General features: G+C 41.5%; 1 protein-coding gene across 7 annotated transcripts in view; it reads right to left on the bottom strand.

Annotated features, from left to right (window-relative positions):
* The window catches only part of AHCYL2 (adenosylhomocysteinase like 2), a 146627-nt gene that overhangs the window by 21050 nt on the left and 98080 nt on the right, over positions 1–27497 (bottom strand). For all 7 annotated transcript variants that reach the window (XM_073619343.1, XM_073619345.1, XM_073619344.1 and 4 more), the window contains exons 4-10: positions 26588–26688; positions 24609–24711; positions 22627–22721; positions 19072–19178; positions 7595–7711; positions 969–1032; positions 52–140 (exon numbers count right to left, since the gene is read on the bottom strand). In XM_073619343.1, coding sequence (XP_073475444.1) covers positions 52–140; positions 969–1032; positions 7595–7711; positions 19072–19178; positions 22627–22721; positions 24609–24711; positions 26588–26688 — 676 coding nt within the window. The remainder of the gene's footprint in view (positions 1–51; positions 141–968; positions 1033–7594; positions 7712–19071; positions 19179–22626; positions 22722–24608; positions 24712–26587; positions 26689–27497) is intronic.

The following is a 27497-nucleotide window of genomic DNA, read 5'->3' as shown; positions in this document are numbered from 1 at the left end:
ATTATAGCCCCCCCCATAATTATTCTGAAAACAAGGACACGTATTGCTTACCAGGCTTGAAGAGCACAGATCGGATCAATTTCTGTCACATAGACAATGGAGCCCATAGCCTTAAGGGCTGCACAACATCCCTTACCCACCTAAAAGGACAAAATATCAACAGGTAACCAAAATAACATTTAATGAAATGATTACCGTATTTATCGGCGTATAACACGCACTTTTTTCCCCTTCCGCTCGGGACTACGAGTGGAGCCGAAAGTAAACGAGAGCCGCCGGAAAGAGCCGAGGACCGGCTCTGTGTATTTCGGCGCCGGCGGCGCCATTTTCAAATCGCGGTCGGCGATTTTGAAGCCCAGGAAGGAGGGACAGGGGATCGAAGGCTGCACTGGGGGAAGGCTGCACTGGGGGAAGGCTGCACTGGGGGAAGGCTGCACTGGGGGAAGGCTGCACTGGGGGAAGGCTGCACTGGGGGAAGGCTGCACTGGGGGAAGGCTGCACTGGGGGAAGGCTGCACTGGGGGAAGGCTGCACTGACATGGCTGCACTGACATGGCTGCACTGACATGGCTGCACTGACATGGCTGCACTGACATGGCTGCACTGACATGGCTGCACTGACATGGCTGCACTGACATGGCTGCACTGACATGGCTGCACTGACATGGCTGCACTGACATGGCTGCACTGACATGGCTGCACTGACATGGCTGCACTGACATGGCTGCACTGACATGGCTGCACTGACATGGCTGCACTGACAAGGCTGCAATGATGGGCATTTAAATGTAAGTTTTTTTCCCTTCAACTTCCCTCCTAAATTGGGGTGCGTGTTATACGCCGATACATACGGTATGTTATTGGTTAACACGCTGCATTGTAAAGCAGATTATTATATATGGATGTATCCTCTACTCATATACTCAGCTCCTTTAATAAAATACAGTGTAAATGCCAAGTGACACTCACCTCACCATATCCACACACCACCACCTGCTTCCCTCCAAACATCATGTCTGTTGTCCGTTTAAGACTGCAAAAGCAAAATTTAACAATACATTTTTCTTCATGTCATTCACACATAAAAAGTCTACATATACAATTGACTGATATATGGGCCACAAAATAATTAAAACGATCACTAAGGGACCATAGAAAAAAAATAAATAAAAAAAATAACCAAAGACCCACGACAACCGTGTGTGTAGAAACAATGTAGAAATCAAAAACACATCAAAGTTGTCAGCTTTGCAAGACTTATTTATAGACAGTATCTCACAAACATAAGTACACCTCTCACATTTTTGTAAATGTATATCTTTTCATGTAATACTGAAGAAATGACACTTTGCTACAATGTAAGGTAGTGAGTGTACAGCTTGTATAAGTGTAAATTTGCTGTCCCCTCAAAATAACAGCCATTAATGGCTAAACCGCTGGCAACAAGTGTGAGTACACCCCTTATGCAGAGTACACGATCGGAAATGCGGCCAACAAAACTCCGATGAGAGCATTTTGTCGGAAAACGCGGACCATACACCACATCAAATTGGTCTGCTTGGCCATCGTCCCAGAAGGAAGCCTCTTCTAAAGATGATGCACAAGAAAGCCCGCAAACAGTTTGCTGAAAACAAGCAGACTAAGGACATGGGATTACTGGGAACCTTATCCTGTGGTGTAATGAGACCAAGATAAACTTATTTGGTTCAGATGAGGTCAAGTGCGTGTGGCGGCAACCAGGTGAGGAGTACAAAGACAAGTGTATCTTGCCTACGGTCAAGCATGGTGGTGTGAGTGTCATAGTCTGGGGCTGCATGAGTGCTGCCGGCACTGGGGAGCTACAGTTCATTGAGGGAACCATGAATGCCAACATGTACTGTGACATACTGAAGCAGAGCATGATCACCCTCCCTTTGGGGACTGGGCCGCAGGGCAGTATGGCAACATAACAACCCCAAACACTCCTCCAAGACAACCCCTGCCTTGCTAAAGAAGTTGAGGTTAAAGGGGATGGACTGGCCAAGCAGGTCTCCAGACAAACCCTATTGAGCATCTGTGGGGCATCCTTAATTGGAAGGTGGAGTAGTGCAAGGCCTCGAATATTCAACAGCTCCATGATGTTGTCATTGCCAATAACAGGCTGGGGTCATAGAAGACTCCAGTGGAAACTTGTGAAGCCCTGGCGAAATCCATCCCCAAGAGGGTTAAGGCAGTGCTGAAAAATAATGGTGGCCACACACAATATTGACACTTTGGACCAAATTTAGATATTTTCACTTAAGGGTGTACTCACTTGTTGCCAGTGGTTAAGATATTAATGGCTGCGTGGTTATTTTGAGGGGACAGCAAATTAACACTGTTATACAAGCTGAACACTCCCTACTTTACATTGTAACGTGTCAATTCTTTGGTGTTGTCACATAAAGATATAATAAAATATTTACAAAAATGTGAGGGGTGTACTCACTTTTGTGAGATACCATACATCTCAACTGCACTTGATTTTAAACTGGTTTGAGACATATCTTATTCCACCAAACCATCCACCACTCTAAATCGCATCTGGGTAGGAAGCCACTCACCGCCATTACTGTATAATTTGTATTTTCACTTATCCCCATGCTGACGAAAGAAGAGAAAATCCTATTGCGTCACAGGGAGTTGCAAAGGAGACATGTGCAAAAGTCTTAACCAAAGAATGGGAGGCTAGCAGCCTTTGGAATAAGATCAAAAGGTTGCGATTTACTCCTCGATGGTACTTGGGGCCAAATGCTGATCCAGAACCGATTGCAAAAAGGCTCTTCGGACAGTATTTCCTGGAGCAAGAACTCTGCTCCTTGCACTGTGCTAAGTTAGCTTTTCATGGATGATGGTAGACCTTTTTGGTACATAGACTTCCTAGCTTTTTATAGCATGGGAATAACAGTCAGAGGCCCCTCGCTCAAAACAAGGGCTTCAACCTTACTTTTAAAGCCAGCAGCTGTAAAACAAGGAGGTAATCAGTTCTTGGGCTATTATATTTGGTTGAGCCCACAGAGCACTTTGATCTTGGCCAGTTCAGAGCTACGGCGTATCCCTGGAATACCCCTAATCTCAAGCCTGCAGAGTAGACATGGACAGGAGGAAAAGCATAGATCAGGTTGTACTGATCTCACTGAGCATCCATAGTCTCCACCAGAGAGCTCTGCACCTGGAGACAAACCTTTCCAGTCTGATGAACATGAAGCCCAGGAAGTCCACATCTGGCATCACCCACCCGTGACATAGGTTCTAAAATACTTCCAGGTTGGGGACCATTCCCCTGGGTCCAGGCTCTGATGGCTGAGGTAGTCTGCTTGCCAATTGTCTTTCTCCAAGATGTGAACAGCTGACAAGGGTGGAACATGTTCTTACCAAAAACTGTTCTACCCCTCTTGCTGCAGCAATTCATCCGCTTTCTTCCTGACGGTTGAAGTATGCTACTCCCGTAGCATTGTCTGACTGAAACTGGATTGTGTGACCCATCCACTCAGGAGGCCCAACATTGTAGGGACAACCATATTGTCTGTAGTTTTAGAATGTTGTTTGGAAGGGGAGCTTCTTCTGCCTTCCAAGTCCTCTGCACTAGCAAGATGTCTAAGAATCCTTCCCAGCCAATTAGGCTGGTATCCTTTGCTATATCAAAGCTAGGTGAGTCGGTTTGTCTAGAGGCTGACCCAACTCGTCCCCAGATGGCAGAATATTGAGTTCTCAGGTGGAATTGAGAAAAAAAGAACACGAAAGAGGCCAACATCAAGCCAAGCATTCTTGTGCAGAATTGCAGAGTACAATGACTCAGATTTCTGAAAGTTCAGGATCCAACCAAACCCTTAAGCCTGGAAGTAATGAAAAGGAACACTTTGGCTTTAGAAAGGGAGTTTTCCTAGTTTGAGGCTTGGGCTTCTTCGGGGGTGGGGGTGGGGGGATAAATGATAACCTTTACCTCCAACTGACATCTTACAAGGGTGATCAAAAGCAACTTTGAACAGATGTTCACCCTCAAAAGGCAGGCACAGGAAATACTTTTTACACTACTGTTCCACGAACCAAACATTTTAAAAACTCTTTCAGCAAAAAGACAGGCCATATCAACAAACCCATCTACATAATATTGTAGGGCAGTCACCATGAGCGCGAAGTGCTCTACATATAAAGGGACAGTATGACAAGAAGAAGGATTCTTTATCCTGAATTTAGTTCATTCCCCTAAAGTTCGACAGCCTAACATCACGGCCAAGGTTGGTTGCAATGCAGGGTCTGCTAGAGAAAATAAGGATTCTGAAAGTTTTATAGGTTTGTCATTGGGGTTCTTAAACACTGATGTATCCCTTAAAAAGGAATGGTCAGTGCTTTTCAAGCGGGACACAACTAGATCAAAAGTTGAAACAGCCCTCCTCTCAAAGGCTTCCTCAAAACATATGTTCTGTAAAAGGTTAGGGAAACACGATTGTCTCCAGAAAGAACATCCGAGTAAGGTATTTACCAGAAAGGTTTTTTGGGCCTATCTGGGATTCTAGACTAGTAATGGCGCAACTGGAAGCTACAGGTTGATCTTCCATTTGTAAGGTGGTACTCGCCACATCAATAAGAACAGTAATGTTTATTTGAGCAATGGCAGCTGCCTGAGACTTCTGAAGGACAAAAAAAATCCAGCAATGATTTGCGAGACTCTTAAGAGTTTCAACAGCAGAAGGCTCAGAGGCTGCTACAGCTGCAGGTATGTGAAGGGATCAACTCTGAAGGGGAAGGTGTTAGAGATTTTAAAAGCCTCTGCATTCAGAGTCATAGATAAAAGTTGCAATTTGGCCCATAAACTTGCATAACTGAGAACTCCCCCCGTTGATAAGGCAGAGGAGGGGGCTACACCAAATGAGAGCAAAGGAAGACTCCGAAAAAAAAAGTATGGACTCTGAACAACAATGCTTTATATGCAAGTCCAGTACCTTAACAAGGTGTCAACTGCAGTAATTGAGAGATCTCTTTAAATTGATATTTGACCAGCTAGTCTGACAAGTTTGACCAGGAACAGTCAAGGATGATCGGTTTGTAAATTTTATAATGAAGTCACTGAATAAAGAAAAGCCTTCAGTGTAAGACCACCAAGACCTGTAAACGGTAAGAAAATGCCTTCAACTGCAGTAAAGAAGACTGCTGCAATAAGGAGAAATGTCTTTAACTTGGGCATAAGAGTTGCAGACAAAAACAATGAAAACAATTTGAAAGTCTTTCTTCAGAGATGGCACGGAAACCACATCTGATAACAGATTTAAAGGGGGATCCTTAGTCCTCTAGAAAAGTACAACAGCATGTCTGTGTAGGATTTAGGGGGAAACGAATGTTAGTAAACCTTGGTTCAGAGGTATCCCCTTAAAAGGACAAGTTCACCTTTTGTAACATGAATATTCATTTTACCATGTTACAACTCCACCAGTTCTCATCCCCCACTCGCTGCCACAATCTGAATAAGACATGCCTGTGCAGGACTCTGCCTACCTGGCCACTTCATCTATTCACAGTGTTCTGTTATATTGGAAAACTACAAGTCCTGATAGCCTTTGCAGCAATCGGCCTGTAGTTCTCAAAGAACTAACCAGTTTCAACCAACAGCTGTTGACATGAGAAAAATCTTCCAAATGAACAGAAAACAGAGCTGAAGAAAATGTGTCCACTCTCCTGAAGACCCTAGCAAAAACAAACTAGTTGTGGGCAGTTATCCTGTGTTGGCTAACATTTTCTCCCTGTTAATCATGTCAGTTTCTCCTGTAGGCAGCAGAAAAACCCAAAAGGTTTAAAATGTGTGTCACCAAATAGACTAATTATATTCAGATAACTGTACACAGTTCATAGGTATAAAATAAAGCATGTTTGCAGTTGTACATGAACTGTCATTTTGTGACGTTTCAATCTAGTAAAAAAGGAAAAAAAAAAAAAAAAAAAAAAAAAAAAAAAAAAAAAAAAAAAAACACGAAACTGTAATGTGTTAAAAACACAACTCACTCTACACAATGCACACCAGCGTGCGTGTTATATGGCATATGCCATTATATCTAATCAAATGCATTTAAAAAGAAACCTTTTTAGTGGTTGTGGTCCTTTAGGAAAAATTATCTGTATATGGTTTTTAACAAAAGATCATAGTGCAGGGAAAAAAAAAAAAAAAAATCATGAATAAGGTTACCATGCCAAAGTATTTTTTTTTTTTTTTATACCAGTTACTCATTAAACTAGTTTTAGTGATAATTACTTTACAATATGATTAGCAGACACAGAACAAACAAAATACAGCTTATCTTCTTGCCATTTTTCCATTTGCCCACTGTGTAAATGAAAATCTTACCTAACCTATAGCAGGCAGTTTTTAATTTTTTTATTCCATTCACATGCCAGCAGAAGACAGCACTAGCACTTACAAGAGTCTTACAATGGATACAAGTTAATGACAGTTTAAGAGATAGGCATATTAGGAATTCAACAGCTTACACAAGTAGCTTGCAAAAAGAAATAGTTCAGTTACTATTTGCAGACATGCTAATCCCAGGGTCTTTTATTATGGGATATCATTACCAGTCCTGAAAACATACAAGAAAAAAAAAAAAAAAAAAAAGAAGCTTACATGGCAAAAAATATATACACACACACACTGTACATACATTTATACACACACCCCTTACATTTAGGCCTTATGCACACTGAACGTTATAAGGTCGTTCTAAAAACGACAGTAGCTTTGCAGTGAGTTTTTCAATGTTTTTGCAATAGCGTTTTTCAGCTTTTTTTTCCAATGGGATCAAAAATGTTAAAACATGCTGGTGAGCTGCGATTTTGAGTGTTTATCTGCGTTGACGTTAGATCATTTTTACAGTTGAAAAACTCCTCTCAGAACCTACTAGTTTTGGAAGTTTTTTTTACAGCCAAAAACAGTGGATAACAGCCTATGTGTGCATGGACACATAGGATAACATGCTGGAGAGTTTGTAGAAAAAAAAAAAACATCTGAAGCCAAAAACAGCAGCTGTAAAAACGTCCAGTGTGCATGAGGCCTCATAGGAAGTTAATAAGTATTTTGGAGACATGGTTAGGACCTATATTAAACACTATACTACATAAAAGAAACTGCATTATCTCCCTACTCTACAATTTGCTACCTTGGTAATAAAAATTTGATATAAAACACTGAATGCCCCTTTAGGTATCATGCAGCTCAGTTTGCACTGTGTAACTGAGAACTGAGTCATTTTGTTTAATGGTTCAATTTAGATCTACTTAGTTACATGACGTGCACATTAACGGTGCGCTCTGAAATTCCTGCATATTGGTTTTTCGACACACACAGTAATGACAGGGGCCCCGTTTATGACACGTTTACCACGCTAAATATTAGGGGTCTTTTTACTGTGGCAATGTGCACAGTTTGTAATCTTTTCTTGTATAAATATAAAACACAAATTAGGCAGTAAACTCAATTAAAAACGAATTAAGAAAATTCTAATTGTTAGGTAAACCTGCAATTTGTTTTAGTAGTTGTAGCAAAGCACTGCCTTTTGCACTTGAATGCTGCAAATCCACTTAAATCTTACCCATCTAGGATGGACTCTCGACAGCAGTACAAATTGTCAAACTTCTGTTTGGTAACAGAGTCATTAACATTCATGGCAGGGACACACAGTTTTCCGGCTTTAGACAACTGGTACAAGCTGGAAAAAAAAAAAAAAAAAAAAATCATGTGAGTAAAATAATTTAAATACACATTTTTAGGCACAGTGAAAAGCCTAGATACGCAAGCAGGGCCTAAGCTGCTAAGCTAAGGTAGCTACATTCTGATCCTAATGTAGAGAACGAGATTTTTTTTTTTTACTTACTTACCTTACTCAACCTACAGGAGGACAGGGCACTAAAAAAAGGAAAAATAAAAACTTGGGGCAACCCATTATAACTCCTCCTTTCAGCTTCAGTTTTGTGGCAAAACAGCACAAACCGCATGATTATATGGGGTATGACCTGTGTCCCTCAATGAATGGCAAAAATGAATTTTACAGCATATACATACATACAATTTAGTCTTACGTTAACCCCTTCCCGCCCATGCTATAGCCGAAAGACTGCTACAGCGCTGGCTTAATTTGCCGGGAGGGCGTACATAAACTTCCTACCGTGATCGCGCTGTCTGTGCGCCCCGTTATCACAGAGTCCTTTGGACTCAGCTGATCATAGATCAGGGTAAAGGGCCAAACGCAGCGCCCCTTTGCTACCTGATCAGCCGTGTCCAATGACAGCTGATCATGGAAGTAAACACAAGCTGGTTATCGACTTTTCTTTCCTAACGCTGACAGCGTGTGGAGAGAAAAAGAGCCGGTAACCGGCTTGTGTTAAAGGGACATCAGCACCGATAATCAGGGCACTGATTAACAGTACCCTTCAGTGCCGCCCTCCCCATCAGTGCAGGAGAAACATTACCTGTCTATAAAATTTTATAACCAACTAGACAAAAAAAAAAAATCCGCCCCCCTTCGAAATTTTTGTTAAGCAAAAAATAAAAAAACCCAGTGGTGATTAAATACCACGAAAAGAAAGCTCTGTGTGAAAAAAATGACAAAAATGCCATATGCGTACAGTGTTACATGACCGTGTAATTGTCAAAATGCAACAGTGCTGAAAGATGAAAATTGGCCTGGTCAGGAAGGAGGTAAAAGTGCCCAGTAGACAAGTGGTTAAACTGATTGTAAGCCCTCATATATACTTAGTGAAGTGAACAGCCTCAGATGATACACAGATTAAATAAAGTCTCCTACATAGGTTTTACCTGTTTATCTGCAGTCTTCCCCTTCCCTATATCCCTTCAAAAGGGCAGAAAAGCGTTCAAATACTTCTTCATTTGTCAGGAACACAGAGAAGGGGGTGTAGAGACTGTAGTTACAGTGTGTGAGAGCTTATTGGAGGAAAGGAACACAGCCTCCCTCACACAGCAGAAGAACAATGTTCTGAAAAGAAAAGTTCCATTCTGAGCTCCCTCCCTCGTGTGTCGAGAAAACGTCTCAGAAGTGACTCATGCTAATAACAGAGGAAAGAAATACCAGAGAAAAACGATACTTAAGAGCTTTGGAGAGACCTAAGTAAACACTACAGATATTTGTGCTTTGCTCAAGATTTCATGACTTAGGTTTACAACCACTTTCCATCCTATATGAGTACAGGACAAAGGCAAAAGTATTCATAGAACCTGGGTTATAGGCTTGTACCTTCAGGTGATCAGAGTGGGACAGCCCATAAACATGTAGGGGCCCGGCTGCCCGGGACCCAACCAAGGAGACCAAGTTGTTGCTGCTGGGGCAGACTGACCATTTGGATACTCAAGGGACACAAACTGTCAAAAAAAAAAAAAAAAAAAAAAATATATGCTGGCTTCCCCAATGTAGGTTTAGGAGTATCTCATACCCCAACTCTCGCCCCCACTGCCCACCTGTGTGTGAAAACTATTGATTGTTAGGCCTGCCTAGCATCCTAGCAACCAATCAGGTGCAGGGAGGCCCCGGCAGCCTCTAGTGCTGCACTTCCCATCTTCCTGCTAGGAACGGAACTGGCTACTGTTCCAACCAGGAGTCTGTCCTTGCTATGCCCTGTCAGGATTGGTCATCCAATTTGACGCCTGTTACTGACAATAGCACAGCTTTAACAGTCAAGCACAGGGTCTGCTTCAGGCGGTTAGCTGCAGGGGAAGGGGGGAGTGGGAGAAGAGCACTCTGAAGATTTACATAAGAGACCAGCCTGTCATCCTTAATGTAGGTGATGGGTGAAAGTATAGAAGTGACACATCCTCTGCTGCATTTCTTTTCAGTTTGTTTGTACAATGTGCCTATCACAGTAGGGGTTGCACTCCTTTTGTTCTCTCTAGGTTATTACGGAGATTTCCCTATAATCGTTACCCTCGGGAGATATTCACTTACCTGGAAGCAGTATACTTCTGGTTGTATAATAGAAAATATGTAGCGCTACCTCGGTCCCAAAATATTAATATGTCCAAAGCAAAAACAAACAAGTAAGGCTCCGTACAACAGTGTGTACATGTAAAGTGCAAAGTGAAGCACAAAAAAGTAATTCAAATGCACTTTATTAGAAATTATAATTATATGTTTGCTATATTCAATTACTACATATGTGAATTGCATGCTCGTGGAATTTTTGCACATTATATTTTTTATGAATTTCATTATTATATGCACATTGCACTTTGTTAGAAATTTTATATTCCAGACGCATTGAGTTTTGCATCTGTGAATCGCATACTCGTGAAATTAATCATTTTTAGATATATATATATATATATATATATTTGCAATTTTGTTTGAAAGTTACAGTTGTGAAGTGCCTACTTTATGATTATGGGGTTTTTCAGCTATATTTCTTGATCACGCACATTGCACTTTGTCAAATTGTGAGAAATTGCATTGTTTTATTACATCTGTGAATCGCACACGTGTGAACATTGATGCCATCATCATTATTTTCTAGTATCCGGTTGTTTTTCATGCTCAATATTGATTGGATAATTTTGGAGACACTATTTATGATTTATTTAGTACACTTTGCCACGTGAGGTTGAATTCTCCATCATATCGAGTGTGAGATTGAATTACTTTTTTGTGCTTAACTTTGCACTTTACATGTACACACTGTTGTACGGAGCCTTACTTGTTTATTTTTGCTTTGGACGTATTAATTAATATTTTGGGACCGAGGTAGCGCTACATATTTTCTATTATATGTTTAGTAAGGTTATGTGAGTATACCATTTATGTTGGCGGCTCCTTGTCTATTTTGTCCTATTGTGGTTTTTGCACATTAGTCATTATCTCATATATACTTCTGGCTGTAATGCCTTCCTATTTTTTTGTATTGAGCCATATGTTGAGGTTGACCTGTTTACTAGCCAAGTTGCTGCCAAAAGATTTCCCATTGATTTGTTAACGTGATAAAGGGTATTCGTTTTCTTTAAATTAAAAAAATAAATAAATAAGATGGTTATATTTACCTGCTGGCCCTCTCCTGCACCACGTCTGCAGTCTCTGGCCCTCTCCTGCACCACGTCTGCAGTCTCTGGCCCTCTCCTGCACCACGTCTGCAGTCTCTGGCCCTCTCCTGCACCACGTCTGCAGTCTCTGGCCCTCTCCTGCACCACGTCTGCAGTCTCTGGCCCTCTCCTGCACCACGTCTGCAGTCTCTGGCCCTCTCCTGCACCACGTCTGCAGTCTCTGGCCCTCTCCTGCACCACGTCTGCAGTCTCTGGCCCTCTCCTGCACCACGTCTGCAGTCTCTGGCCCTCTCCTGCACCACGTCTGCAGTCTCTGGCCCTCTCCTGCACCACGTCTGCAGTCTCTGGCCCTCTCCTGCACCACGTCTGCAGTCTCTGGCCCTCTCCTGCACCACGTCTGCAGTCTCTGGCCCTCTCCTGCACCACGTCTGCAGTCTCTGGCCCTCTCCTGCAGCACGTCTGCAGTCTCTGGCCCCCTCCTGCAGCACGTCTGCAGTCTCTGGCCCTCTCCTGCAGCACGTCTGCAGTCTCTGGCCCTCTCCTGCAGCACGTCTGCAGTCTCTGGCCCTCTGCCCTCTCCTGCAGCACGTCTGCAGTCTCTGGCCCTCTGCCCTCTCCTGCAGCACGTCTGCAGTCTCTGGCCCTCTGCCCTCTCCTGCAGCACGTCTGCAGTCTCTGGCCCTCTGCCCTCTCCTGCAGCACGTCTGCAGTCTCTGGCCCTCTGCCCTCTCCTGCAGCACGTCTGCAGTCTCTGGCCCTCTGCCCTCTCCTGCAGCACGTCTGCAGTCTCTGGCCCTCTGCCCTCTCCTGCAGCACGTCTGCAGTCTCTGGCCCTCTGCCCTCTCCTGCAGCACGTCTGCAGTCTCTGGCCCTCTGCCCTCTCCTGCAGCACGTCTGCAGTCTCTGGCCCTCTCCTGCAGCACGTCTGCAGTCTCTGGCCCTCTCCTGTAGCACGTCTGCAGTCTCTGGCCCTCTCCTGCAGCATGTCTGCAGTCTACCTTGTCGTGGTGGCAGGCTTCATATTTTTGCCCAATATATAATTCTTTACTGTTAAATCTTGAAAGCACTAATGACTTGGAATACACATTTCATATATTACCCACTTGCTGACCGCCCTATAGCACTTTTACTGTTGTGGGCAGAATCACATATATACATGATTTTGCATTTCTACCTGCAGGGGGTGGGTACCGGCAAGCTGCTTCTGCTAGGATAATTCACAACAGAAGCTGATCCGTAGGTCCCGGGGGCTTGATGTCCTCCAGCACCCTCTGAACATTACTAAAACATGGAGACCTGCGATATGCCTCTGTAAACAAGGCTCATCTCTGTTCTGACGGGGGGGGAGGGACTTTGTGTCTCCGCAAAGAGACTAGAATCAATATCTTCCCCTAGTGAAAGCACTACACAAAAACACTAGCTAGGCACACAGTTAACCTTTTGACCGCCCTAGATGTTTAACTCCTTCCCAGCCAATGCCATTAGTACAGTGACAGTGCATATTTTTGGCAGCAATTAATGTTTTAGTGTCAATGGTTCCTGCAACGTGTCAGTGTCCAAAAGTCTGTGGCAATATCACAGTCTTGCTATAAGTCGGCGATTGCTGCCATTACTAGTATAAAAAAAAAAAAAAAAAAATCCATAAATATATCCCATAGTTTGTAGACGCTATAACGTTCATGTAAACTAATCAATATACGCTTATTGGGATTTTTTTTTTTTTTTTTTTTACCAAAAGCATTTAGCAGGATACAAATCGGCCTAAAATTTTTGAAGCATTTAGATTTTTCATTGGATATGTTTTATAGCAGAAAGTAAAAAAAAAAAAAAAAATTCCACAAAATTGTCAGTCTTTGTTTATAGTGTAAACAATTAAAAAACACAGTGGTGATCAAATACCACCAAAAGAAAGCTTTTTGTAGGGGAAAAAAAGACAAATTTTATTTGGGTACAGCGTAGCATGTCTGCCCGATTGTCAGTTAAAGTAATGCAGTGCTGTATCGCAAAAAAAGGCCTGGTCGTGACGCGACCATGGGGAATGTTGGTGGCCAATCCTGGGCCTAAACCGGTGCAAGGGGCCCCCGCTGGCAATGTTTTGGAGGACACCCTCCTGGAGGTTTTTCCTATAACCCTACCCACGCCTTGAATTCTCCGTTTTTTTTAGCAACCAATGCAGCGTAACCAAGATATGAAATATCAAAATGAAGATATGAAGTCAAAATCCATCATCTTAATTTTACAGTATAGGACACAAAGTATTCATAGACCCAGGGATGCCCAAGCAAAGCAACTAGGCAAACAGAACTCTGACAACAGGTCCTACAATAAGGGTCAACAGAAGAAGATTGCAGAAGATTTACATGATAGAATTTAGAGAAAGAATGAACAGAGGACTAATGGTTCTGGCAACGTCCAGGCAGTGAAGATACATTTCCTTAGGATTTTGGGGGCAAGGCATAAGGATAGTATGGAAGACTAATGCCACCTTTATAAGAAAAAAAACAAAGTCTTTGGCATAAGACAACCTTGTCTGTGTGAAGTACAAGGAACAGCCAATTACAAACAAGGGCCACCAACTACGACATGTCTGACCGGTGTGATAGCAACGAAAAAGGCCACTTTGCAGGGGAGGTCTTCTAAGGGAATATCACTGATGGGTGGTTTCTTCAGGGCAGACAACCAAGTTGAAATCCAAGGAAGTACAGGGTGCTGCAATGGAGGCTTGATGTGAGATACACAAGTTTTTTTTTTTTTTAACAAAGGATGGTGAAGCCAGAAGTCTTTGAAAGAATTTATAAGGCAGAAACCTGACCTTTGACAGAGTGCTTAAGGCCAAGTTCTGGCCACAGAGTTAGCCTGATGTTGAATCTACAGTCTAAGACAAATATCTCCCCATGTGAGCTTGAATATGTTTGGGTGAAGTGCCCATTCACCTTGATCCAGGCAGTGACGGCTGAGTGTGGTCCATTTTTCAATTTTTCATTCCTGGGGTGTGGCCTGCAGAGATAGGTGGAGTGTGAGTTTGTCCATGACACTATCTGGTTTGTTTCTTTCAAGGCCCTTAAAGGTTGATGTAGGCCACAGCCATGGTACTGACTGCACCCTGGTTGGGTTTGCTCTCAAAAGAGGGGTCCGGTGTTGCAAAGCCATCCAAACTGCTCCACAGATGGTCACGTTGCCTGGTCCACAAGGGGCTGGAACACTCCACCCCAGCCAAAAAGACTGGAAATTGTGGTTAGAACTTTCTACTAAGAGGGAAGGTCTTCCCCTATTCTCAGGGCAGGACTTGAAATCCACCAAGACAAATAGTTTCTCGCATGGCTGGACAGGAACATGGGTAGGTTAAGAGGAGGCATATGAAAAAGACATACATGTGAGGAGAGCAGAAGTTTGCTGCTGTAATTGCTCGGTTAAGGGACGATCCTGAAAACAGGGTCATGTTGGTTGTTCATTACCATACTTTGGTTAGCTACATTTTGACATAGTAAAACTGCAGCGAGAGCCATTTGCAGGGCTGGGCCTGCAAGAGTAAAGTGCCTTTAAGAACGTCTCAAACTTTCTATCTGCAGATTCTGTTCATGAACAAGAAATTTTTTTTAGGTCTCTGTACCCAAAAGGGGCATGGCAAGATAGAAGAGACTCAAGCTGCACAATGCTGAGGCTCTTTCAGATGGCACATTCCATATTGGCAAAAAATGTTGCATGAAGCTCCCTCTTCAGCAGCTTCCCTCCAATACTGCCTGTACAGTATTGTAGGAGTAGGAGAAGAAGCATTATGTATCTGAACCCTGGGCAAAGACGGCTATATTAAGGTCATTATTTGTCTTACAGAAAATTCTGCTTTTTGTCTAAGAGGCCGCCTGTTGCTTCCCTGAAAGAATTAGAATTGGTTGCAGAGACGAGTGTTAGAATCGGCTCTTGCTCCGCTGCAATGCTGCTGAGTGATGTGTGGGTCTTCACCAGAGCGAATGTTCGTTTGCAGTTTTGCAATTGCTCCCTTTATATACAAATTTATACCCACACACAGTTTTTCAGAAAACAATTCATATGTGCTCAATTAAACTTGCCAATTAATGCAAACATACATACATTTGGTGATAAAATAAAGATTCTATAAAACTTCAAGTGTTCATATATAAAATTAAATGTTTCTACAATTGCTCAACTCTGTACCCACCAGGGTCATCCACCGCTCCTTCAATGGCTCAGGATTGGTGCCTTTAATGTATCCTCTTCATACACTCATTCAGGCCGCGGGAAAAGCAAAAAGCACCCCAATAAGATAAAAAACCTTATTTTAAAAACCTATAGATCTAGTAACACTTGAGTGAAAGGGGGTGGGGATTGGGGGGTTGGGGGTTTGTCCTGGGAACAAAATTCTAGCTCGTAGCCACCTCACGTACCCATGCATCTGAGTTGCTGGTTATCTAAGTTTTAACACAGCCAACTGTTGTCGCCCCAGCTTGGAAAATGGGGAACCCCCTTGTTTTGAAGAACATTTATCTGAGGGTTTGGAGATGTCCAGAGTTTGGTACTTTTACCCCTGCACCCAGGGCAGCTCTGAAGAGGCATTTTTCCTTAAAGAGCATGTGAGGCAGGAACTTTTTGCATGTGCGTTCCACAGCCCCAACACTTCCACTGCCAGACAGGAGACTAACAACCAGTACACACTAGCTTAAAGCTGCAAGCATGAGCTCCAGATGTCCCAAGATTAAAGGATCCACTGCCATAGTGATCAGGTCCTCTAATGGCCTTTGCCCAATCAGCTAAAGCCCAACAGACTCATGTCTGAACAAAGATAGGCTTGAACTGTCAGGGAGGACAGTGTCTTATAAACGGTCTCCAATCTAACTTATTGAAGAGGTACTGAAAAAAAAGTGCACCCTTCAATGGGATGGTCAAAGCTTTGGTACGGCAGGATACTGCAAGATCCACAGAGCAGGCAGTCCACTTTTTAACAAAGCCCTCAATGGGTACAAGGCTAAGCCTCAGTTACTCTCAAACTCAGTCGCTGGCTAGTAGGAATAGGGTCAGCAGCTTCAAGGTGACTAGGTCAATGTAGGCAGACAGCAGAAAAACTGAAGATTTCCACCTGTCAACTGCAGATTTGGGAAGGTGCTTCTTCAACATGGAATGGCAGGAAAGAGCTGGAACACACACAACACTCCACCCAGTGGATGTCAGTACTCGATTTCTCAGTATTAACTTTTCCACTGTAAAAGCAAATGAAAGCAAGAATTTTAAATGGTGCCCAATGGCCCTAGTGAGGTAGCATCCAGTGCTTGATCCACATGGCCTACTCACAAAGTGAGTCATCGGGGAAGACGGTGTCACACCTAGGTTTGTGCTATTGCCTCTGGACCTAGAGAAAAGTTCTGCAGGAACTTACACAGCACACTCTGATTTGGAAAGCATTACAATGCAAAGCCCTGTGCCCAAAGGTCAAATTCGAGGCTAGCACCTGCAATCATCCAGCCGAGTTCTGGTACGCATTCCAAAGTCAGGCTAAAAAAAGGCTGAAGTGGATAGCTGCATAAAGAGACCAGATCAGTAGCAATGTCAAAGAAATCTTGACTGAAGAAAAAAATATAATAGCTAGTAAAAACCGTTAGACTTTTCTCGGAGAAGCAAAGAAAAATAATGCATCTTCCTAGTACCCTAGCAAAAAAATACAATAAAATAAAACGGGGGTGTGCTGGAGGAAGGAGAAGTTATACTGGGCCACAATATTTGTTTTTCAGTGTCTAATTAATGGGGTGGGCAACTACATGGAAAATGAGGTTTAATGTAGAAAAACGTAAAATAATGCATTTGGGTGGCAAAAATATGAATACAATCTACTCACTAGGGGGAGAACCTCTGGGGATATCTAGGATGGAAAATGACCTGGGGGTTCTAGTAGATGATAGGCTCAGCAATAGCATACAATGCCAAGTTTCTGCCAACAAAGCAAATAGAATATTGGCAGGGATCCCACTCTACAAGACTTTGGTCCGACCTCACCTGGAGTAGGTGGTCCAGTTCTGGGCAAGTGTCTTTAGGAAGGATGTACTGGAAATGGAGCGAGGAACAAAGAAGGGCATCAAAGCTAAGAAAGGGTCTGGAGGATATTCGTTATGAAGAAAGGCTTTGAGTACTGAATTTATTCTCTCTGGAGAAGAGACGCTTGAGAGGGGATATGATTTCAATTTACAAATACCATACTGGTGACCCCACAATAGGGATAAAACTTTTTCGGGGAAGGGAGTTTAGCAAGACACGTGGCCACTCATTAAAATTAGAAAAGAGGTTTTAACCTTAAACTGCGTAGAGGGTTCTTTACAGCAAAGCGGCAAGGATGTGGCATTCCCTTCCACAGGCGGTGGTTTCAGTGGGGGCATCGATAGTTTCAAAAAACTATTAGATAAGCACCTGAACAACTGCAACATACAGGGATATACGATGTAATACTGACGTATAAACACATTAGGTTGAACTTGATAAACTTGTCTCTTTTCAACCTCACCTATGTAATCCTCCTGTAGGCAGCAGAATAACCCAACTATAGCTGAATGTCAGTGTCCCTCAAAAAAAGAAGCTGCAATTTCTACAGCACAAGCAGTGGACTGTGCTGTAACAAAATTAGATTTCCATTAAAGTAGATCGTTACCTAAAGACTGAAGTTGTATATACTTTAAACACCTTAATGTAATGTAAGCTGGTTCAGATCAATGATGTGCAGGAAGTAATATATCTGGAAGATATCAGCAGCACTGAGACAGTAGAAAAGCAGGTGAAAATATTAAAAATATAATATGGCAATTGATTAAAATACACAGCACCAAGTTGTCCAGTTTAGATTTACCGTATATACTCGAGTATAAGCTGACCAGAATATAAAGCGGGGTTCCACTCAAATTTTTAACTTAATCTTACCCCCTTCAGTTAATTGCATAGATGTTCAAATGCCACACGAAAATTTTTTTTATCGCTGTAATTACCTTTATATTGTACTTTATTGTGGCACTTCCTGTCTCTCCTCCCATGGGAGTAGGCGTGTTTATTGCCTTTCCCCGGCGCCGCACTGTCTCCTGGGAGCTGTGTCACGCTTCCCAAGATTCAGTGCGGGAACACTGATCATGCACATGAACAAGCTGTGAATGAACAGCATTCACCGCATCCAGGAAATCAATGCTTGTGGGCTTCACATGCCCACAAGCAAGATGGAAACAGCCAGCATCACATTTATTCTTCAGTACAAAAACAGACAGAGGCGGAAATATTACACCCAAACTGTGAGTATTATTTCGGGGTTAGCAAAGTGTCTCAATGACCTAAAAAAAAAAAAAAAAGATTGGTCGCCGGACTCCCACTATAAGCTGACGCACCTAATTTTACCACAAAAAAACTGGGAAAACGTATTGACTCGAGTATAAGCCTAGGGTGGGAAATGCAGCCGCTACTGTAAGTGGAAAAGAGGATTAACAATGCCCATCTCCATGCCTCATGTACCTTATCACCAGCTCTGTGACATGCAGTCTAGTCGGCAGCCGTGCAGTGTAACAGAGCCCCGCCTTGTCCATGACGGAACACCAATTCAGTTTCCCAGCAGTGAGTCAGTGTTCCGTCTATCATGGACGAGGAGAAGGAGGAGCTTTGTTATACTGCACGGCCGCTGACTAGACTGCATGTCACAGCGCTGGGAGATCAGGCGCATGAGGCTGCAGATGAACACAGTGACTCGAGTATAAGCCGAGGGGGCTTTTTTCAGCACAAAAAAAAAAAAATGTGCTTAAAAACTCGGCTTATACTTGAGTATATACGGTACTTAAAGCTGAACTGTGTTAAGCACCTATAATCAGTGCAATAACTAAGTGTTATGGAGCACAAATGTCCTGTATGGAAACCATTAGATTTTAGAGTTGTAGGTCACCAACAAAAAAATATACCTGGTCAAGTTCACACTGCTAAATGTATGCATCATGCTAGAAGTAAAAACAAAGGCAGCTAGAAACATAGGTTTTCTGGAAATATTAGGCTTCTACATACCGATGTACACCAGTTACACTTTCTTCCACAATGCCTTTAATCTTCTTAAACATGTTAGGATACTTCTTGTATATCCAGTGTGTCAAATCCCCACCATCGTCCAGGATCTGCAAAGACAGCCAAACTCTGAAACTGGAGATCTTTTATAAGCATTTTAGTAAAAACAAATCTAAAACAAAATGTTGTCCAGAATTAAACTTAAAAATCTCTCATACTAAGACTGATAAGTTGTCTCTTCTTAAACATTATGCTGTGGTGGGTGTTCTACACCTACTGGGGTATCGACAAGACCATGACATAGTGGCAGACAGGACTTGTAGTTTTTTCATTCTAAGAGATCTGTGAATGAATAACTTGACTGTATGGGCCACAGAGATTTCAAAAAAGATAGCCACTTCGGGGGGGGGGGGGGGGGGGGGGGCGCGGGGTGAGCTACACTGTCACAGGGAGCGGGGGAAGGCAGGGGGGTGAGCTAGGCGTTGAACTTGTTACACCCTAAATATGGATGTAACACAAGATCAAAAGGTGAACCTATCTTTTAAAAACACCCAGATTATAGTACTATTTTCTGATAGAGGCGGCCCTATAGAATAAAAAGATGGTAGTTGCAACTTTTTATGCCATACAATATTTGCGCAACTTTTTATCAAATCTAGATTTGAAAAAAAAAAAAAAATGTGTAATAAATATTTATATGTATATTATATATATGTGTATGTGCACGTGTGCTTGTGTACACACATACATATACACTAAAATGAATTTTAGCGCACACAATTTAATTTTCATTTTTCCCAAAAGATGAGGCAGTGTAGAGCAAATATCAAATGTGTCAAGCCACAAAACTGCAAAACTGCGCCCCTTAAGGGGCGAACAATGCGGTACACAAAATTATTAATAGGCGACGCTTTAAATATTCTTTACTGTTCATCAGTTTAAGGTAAATCATAAGTGATGGCCCTGGAATTTTTGTTAACTCCAACAATTATTAGTGATATACAACATATGTGGCTCAATCGCTGTTTACACCTACATGCATGCAGGATGACAGTTGCATTTAAGGTCTCCCCTACCTTTGCTACAGTCTCCCCTACCTTTGCTACAGCCAACCAAGCACAGGAGTGTACTCTATCAGCTGTACACCCAGCTCTAAAAGCTCAGAATCAGAAGTGCTCAAAGCAGAAGGTAGGGGCAGCACACGCAAAAGCAATCGGGCAGCTCCACAACAGTCCAGATCACGCAAACAATTTTTTATATATCTATATTTTTTATATATCTATACATAGATAGAGAGAGAGATATATATATATATATATATATATATATATACACACACACACACACACACACACACATACACACACAGGGGGTCCCCTACTTACAAACATCCGACTTACAAACGACTCCTACTTACAAACGGAGGGAGACAACAGGAAGTGAGAGGAAATCTACCACTAGGAAGGGAAATTCACTCCTGTAAGCGTTAATATGGGTAAAAGGTGTCTCCACTGATGCTTTATCACCTATCCTTATTTCCCTATTAACCCCAAATTTTCAAAATCCAATTGTCATTGGGACAGAAAGTGAGGTGAAATCTTCTGAACAGGGGCACAGACAGCAAAACAAATGTTACAGGGGTGATAACCCTTCCCTATACTATACTATCTACAAAACTTAAAAATAGATTTTTTGGCTGGAGCTACACTTAAAAAATTTACCTGTTCCGACTTACAAACAGATTCAACTTAAGAACAAACCTACAGTCCCTATCTTGTTTGTAACCCGGGGACCCCCTGTGTGTGTGTGTGTGTGTGTATGTATATATATATATATATATATATATATATATATATATATATATATATATATATATATATATATATATATATATATATATATATATATATATATATATATATATATATATATATATGTGTATGGAGATAGATAGAGAGATATATCTCCATACACACATTGTGTATATACACACACATATACATTGAAATTATATATAGTTACAAAATCCTTTCAAACCAAATTTTTTTTTTTTTTTACTTTGATCCTTTCAAGCCAGAAGAACTTTAAAATTGTAAAGATCTGAATGGGTTTTGTAAGATTTGGTTTTCCTGTTAAAAGTCATTAAAATGCTACAGCACATCTCTCGACTCTCGAAAGTTTCCTTTCCAGTGTATCCAGGCAACGCTGTGCCAATTCCACTTGGCAGGCCACTAGCTGCTTACACTGCCTAGCTGTATCCTACAGGTCAGTGCAAGATCACCAGTTTTCTATCTGGCCATTGTAGACCAATCAAGATGATCGATGTTCTTCCTATTCAAAGCAAACAGTAGCACCCGAAGTAAGGGAGAACCGTAAACATCTTCAAAACTCCCTAGGGTCTGTTTTCTAGGCAGAAATGGTCCGAGCTACTTGAAAGCCTACTTATATTTTGGGCAACCAATTGATGATCCTTCCTGACATTTATAGTATATCATAAAAGGCAATATACGTAGGCAGTGCTGGATGTGATTGTTTGATAAAACATTAGTAAGGGATAAAATGAAAAAGCACCAATATATACAGTACATATGCAAATGCAAATTTACTGAGCTCCTGGGAATAGTGGGCTATCAGGACACAATACTAAACTGGACTCCAAAAAGTTTGGAAAGGGGAGTTGCACATAAAAAAGTTGACCAATACATGCCAGAATAGTGATAAACTGCACCTATGCATGCAGCTATTGTTTATTCGGTAATGACCATCTGCATACACTCTGCTAAATCATACAAGAATGATTTATGCTCTTTCAATACTCAAGGTTTACATTGAGCCAAACAAAAGACTAATGATAAATGTCTTCAAACAAGTAAAATCTATGAACTACTAAGATCACTTAGCAAACACTTAAAGGGGTTGTAAACCCTTGTTTTTTCACCTTAATGCATCCTATGCATTAAAGGTGAAAAAAAACACCCCCAGTCCCCCCATTTTATTTACCTGAGCCCCGTATTTCTTCAAACAGCACCTCAAAGATTGCACACATAATGCTATCTGTGCAACTTCATCACCAGCTACATTTAAAGTTGTAAGGCAGAGCTAGATCTGATTGGGGTGCTTTGACAACTGTCTTTGGTACTATTTTTCAATTTTTTTTTCGTTTTAACCAGGTATTCTGTGAGAATAAAATGAATACAAATGGCGGTGGGGTGGATAGGTACACTACAGCAAAGGAAGAACACCACCCAGCTGGTAGGCTATGCTACCATATACATGAAAGCATTTCTGTTTTGAATTTCCAGTTCTAACAGGAGAACACTATTAGTGTAGCACAGTAAGCCTGGAAGCTGCATTCAGCCTTGCAGGCCTTGGGCAGCAGTGCCCAGAGTAGTTACATCAGTTTAGGACACACTGAATTATCAATTGCCGAAATAGGATTTTCACAGAGAAGGCCTATTTGAAACTGAAAAGCTGTCCGTTTTTTTTATTTTTTCTTCACTCACTGAAAAAACATTTACTCAGAATGCTTTAAAATTTGCTTTATGTGCACAGTCTTACCATGTTGGGTTGCCAGCCTTCCACATTCACACAGCGATCAATGCACCACCAAAAGTCATCTTCAGATTCTCCCTTCCAAGAGAAAACTGGAACTCCTGGTGACAATCAAAATTAATTAAATACAGACTGGTCCCATATTAGTTTTGCAAAGAAAAAAAAATATAAGCCCTCTAATCATATACAACATGAAAGTCAGCCAGCTCTCTCTATAGGAGTATTAAACTAGCATTTAGCCAAATGCCAATGATCTTCAACTTTGCCCACCTCCTCTCTGACAATTACTGGCTGACACTGTACACAGTGCTAGCTGTCCCTCTGCTCCTAACTAGGTAAGCTACAATAGGGGTGAAAAAAAAATGTATTAGCTGGAGCATGTCACTACAGGCCGTGGATGGCAGTGTGTATCTACCCGTTTAACACTATAATTGTCTCATGCAGTTATTTGGGGGGGGGGGGGGGGGGGTTAACTAATGAAGCCAATTTTGGTCAAGGCATCTAGGCTCCTTATTCTTTTGTAATTCAAGAGAATAAAAATTACCCTAAGCTGGCTAAAGATTAGTAGAATTTCGTTAGAATGTTCTTAATGATAATTTTCTATTTTCTAACCATTCATGGGATCAAATCGGCATTGTTTTTTACCAGAGTGGCAAGAAAATTTAAAGGAGCAGGATGGCAAATTTTTAAACAAATTTAGTTCAGGAAATGACATGAATTCAAAAACTGTTTGTTAAAAAGCAAACAGTTTAAGTACGTTTGAATGGCATTTGTCCAATCATTGAATGTACAAAGAATAAAAACCCAGGTTAGTAGTGTTGTTGAAACCGAGTCAATTTATTAGAACTGAAAGTGATATTTTTTCCTACTCTGTGCAATGGCTTTGCACACAATCCCCCTCTTCTCAGGTCCCCCACCAGCGAGCCATAACCCAATGTGGCACACATGTGAGCTCAATCCTGAGCTGCACTGTCTGCATTCATTGACAGTGTGGCTCAGACCTTCCCCCTCGTCACAGGATTTGATTGACAGCTTTCAATCTGTCCTATGAGGGGGGAGCGCAGAGAGCTGTTGCTCTCGAAGCACAGTGCTGGAATGAGAATGGGTTCAGGCAAGGGGGCTGGGGGGAGCTGTACACACTTTTGTTACCTTAAAGCATAAAATGTATAAGACCCCTTTTCACACTGGGGCAGTGCGGGCGTTAGCGGTAAAGCGTCGCTAGTTTTAGCAGCAATTTACCGCTGCTATAGTGGGACGCTTTTAACCCCTTCTGGGGGTTAAAAGCACCCGCTTAGCGCTGCCTTCAAAGTGCTTTAAAAGCAGCGCCCATTCTTGTCAATGGGCAGGGGCGGTGGAGGAGTGGTGACCCAAAGATGCTGCTTGCAGGACTTTTTTCCCTGTCCTGCAAGCACAACGCAAGTGCTTTCACGCTGGGGTGGATTGAGAGGCGCTTTACAGGTGCTATATTTAGCAACATACTACCTGAAAAGAGCCCCAGTGTGAAAGGGGTCTTAAGGTAAAAAAAATAAACCTTCTAATTTAACAACCACTTAAAAGTCCTGCTCTAAAACTATAGAATAACTTTAAAAATACAAAAAAAAACTATTAACTCAGTCATGCATCCTCCTGGTGGCCACGTGTGGTGGCTGGACATTAAGGCCCACTTTTCTGGATGCCAAATATATGCATTACGCAGTTCACTGAAGGTTAATATGTAATGTTAACTAAATGGACAAGCTTTTTAGATTCAATTTGCCACATTCCTAAATGATATAAATTGTAACTTATTAACTGCTCATCATTATGCCTGTAACAATCACAAATAATTAAAGGTATACTTTATTTCCAAACTAGAAGCTCTTAAGTTGTGAGCAAGCAGGTCTGAATGAACAGTTGAGGCTATTGCATTAAAAGCGAGAGAGTTTAAGATTGAATAATAAAGTAGAAAACTTAGGTCATTGTAATGTGCTCCTCCAGTTATCACTTACCACTCTCAGCCAGAGCAGCCGCCACTTCATTAAGAGTAGAGTAGATATTACAAGCAGCCCATCTACACTGAGCTCCAAGGGCCCCCAACGTCTCAATTAAAACCTGGAGAAAAGCAAAGGTTTTAGAGATATTCCCAATTGACACAAGCATGTTATTTGTTCACTGATCGAAAAAAGAGGGCCTTATGGGTTTTTTTTTTTTTTTTTTTTTAAATAAAGTGTTTTAGGTATATTTTTAAACTTTCATTTTACCTAATAAATTTTAAACACTGAAACTATGTTCTATGTAATTTAATTTTCATTATTATTCAATATATCACATTTGGCAAGCAACGTTTTTGTAGGATGTTTTATAAAAAAGAATTTGAAATACAAATTAGAAATGCTGTCCAAGCCTATACAGGTAGGTTTTTGGGGTATGTATGGGCATATAAAACTGGACAATTTTTTTTTTTTTTTGCGAGAACGGCTGGAATAATTTCTCTGTAAAAACAAGAACAAAAGCAATATTGAAGTTTTTTTTTGTTAAAATAAAAAAAAGTTCTACTTAAAAAGAGGAAGGTTTCTTGCATTACGATAAGAACCGTTTGCATTTAAAGCCACTTTAATGTGAGCCTCACATTAGTAAACACCATAAAAAAGTCACATACTGAAACATAGCTATTACCAGTTTTAGCCTAGGTTCAGACTGACAGTGGGGTTGAAATTGTGAGAGTTCAGCAGAACTTACACGATTTCATACACGCATGTCAGTCTGACTCGGGGACAATTTTCGGAGACATATGTGCGGGTTGCTGCACAGATGTCTATACAAATCGCACCCCGAAGTCGTCAAAAGTAGTACAGGAACTACTTTTGCAAATCAGTGTAGCGCCGCAAAGCTTTGCGTCCTGGCACCGATTCGGACAGTGCCATTGCCGGCAATAGCCGCCGATTTGGCATGCGATTTGACATGTCAAATAGCTGCAATGTGAACCTAGGCTGAAAGTAGAACTTTGGACAAAACTTTTTTTTCCCCATTTTGGATAGAGAAAGGGAGCGCTATAACCCTGTTCGATTTTTTTTTTTTTTTTCACCATCTGTTTCATTGTTAAGTTTTCCCTTCACTTCCTGTCCCATATCCAAACAGAAAGTGAGGGGAAAACGCTGCAAATTAAGGGAATTTCTTTGGGACCTCCAGGCCACCAAAACTAGTATCCCTATTGGAAGATTTCCCCTATTACTTTTCTGGGGCAACTCAGAACTTGGAATTTTCTTTCACTTTCAAGGATAATCGTAAACGGGACAAAATTGAGAGGGTGAATCTCCTTAACAGGGGCACAGACACTCCCCAAAACTATAAAAAAAAAAAAAAAAAAAAGCCTTTAGTTGTACTTTCAATATAAAAGCAAAGTAATACTCACAAACCCCCTCTTTTTGGAACAGTTTCCTTGCCATCAAAGAGTTTACGCATAGTAGCATGTGTAGATGTGTAGAGCACATTGTGGTCTCGCATATCCGAATACATATATATGTCTTCAGAAAATAGTGGATTGCTCCCTTTGGGTCTCGGTCACACTAGTGGTTGGGGGGGGCGGGTGTAAACCCTGCAGTGGCGTTGCAGCTTATAACCCATGGTCAAGGTTTAAAGGAGCCTGTACTGTACTTTAAGGTGGATGTCATCTGCACTTTTCCCATAATTTTTATTATATTCTGGATAATTTGTACAAGCAAAAAGTTATCATACAGAATGTGTCAATGATCATTCCTTTTGGCAGAAATACAAAAACAAAAAGACAAACGTGACCCAATGTATGGGCTACATCTAGCAAAAACACCACAATGCAAGTGATCGCTACCGGAACTACCCATCTGCACTACTACCCAATAATATTCAATTTTCAAGAGTTTAAAACACCGGCACCTAAGAAATCATATTAAAAAAAACATTACACACAAAGTAGCAATTCCTTTCATGAAATTAAAAGATACATGCTTACCGCAGTCTGTGCGGTTATGTGAGTACAACCAACAATCTTGGCTCCTGCCAATGGTTTTTCTCCTTGTGCTCTCTTGCGTAAAGCCATCAGCGCGGGCATTTCTGACAAAGCAAAATAGCATAAAGCATATATCATAACAGCAAGTAAGAACCAAAAAAAAAGTAAATAATCAAGAGAACAGAAGATTGCATACTCCTCAAGGTGGCCATACAAAATCAGAATTTACAATATTATCATTAGGCTGAATTGTAGTGAATTGTATCACTCCTGTGATATCATCTGGATAGGCATTAGAGCTGCAAGATTAAATTGGGGGGGGGGAGAGCAACCGACAATGTTTAACAACTTTGCTCAGCGCTGAAAGACATTGTATCTTCTTATCCAGGGGTCTCAAACTGGCGGCCCTCCAGTTGTTGCGAAACTACAAATCCCACGAGGCATTGCAAGGCTGACAGTAACAAGCATGGCTCACAGGCAGAGGCATGATGGGTCTTGTAGCTTCACAACAGATAACAGGGGGTCTCAAACTGGCGGCCCGCTATCTGTCCTTCTGTTTATTCATTTACAGATCAAAGTGATGAATTTTGGTCTGCAAATGAAGTCAGTTTAAAGCAACCTTGTCAAGTAAAATACTTTTTTTTTAAAATTTTTATTAAAATTGTTCCCGTTTAACCCCTTAACTTTTTTTTTTTGTTTTTTAATGAAGACTTCTACCTGGTACAGTAGAGGATGTCAAGTCATCTGTGCCCAGTCTTCCCACGAAGCGTTAATCCAGCTCTGAGCACGTGTAAAAAGGGCCTTAGGTTGCATTCACTCTATAGTGCACAAGCATTGCAGCATATACTTGCACATTTTTGTGTTGCATATATTACCATTTTTAATGACACACAACACATGTACATTGCCAAAT

This window comes from Aquarana catesbeiana, linkage group LG03, assembly GCF_042186555.1.
Source record: "Aquarana catesbeiana isolate 2022-GZ linkage group LG03, ASM4218655v1, whole genome shotgun sequence".
In the NCBI taxonomy this organism is placed as follows: domain Eukaryota; kingdom Metazoa; phylum Chordata; class Amphibia; order Anura; family Ranidae; genus Aquarana; species Aquarana catesbeiana.
The sequence above is the reverse complement of the archived record's forward strand: the minus strand, read 5'-3'. Positions and strand labels throughout refer to the sequence as shown.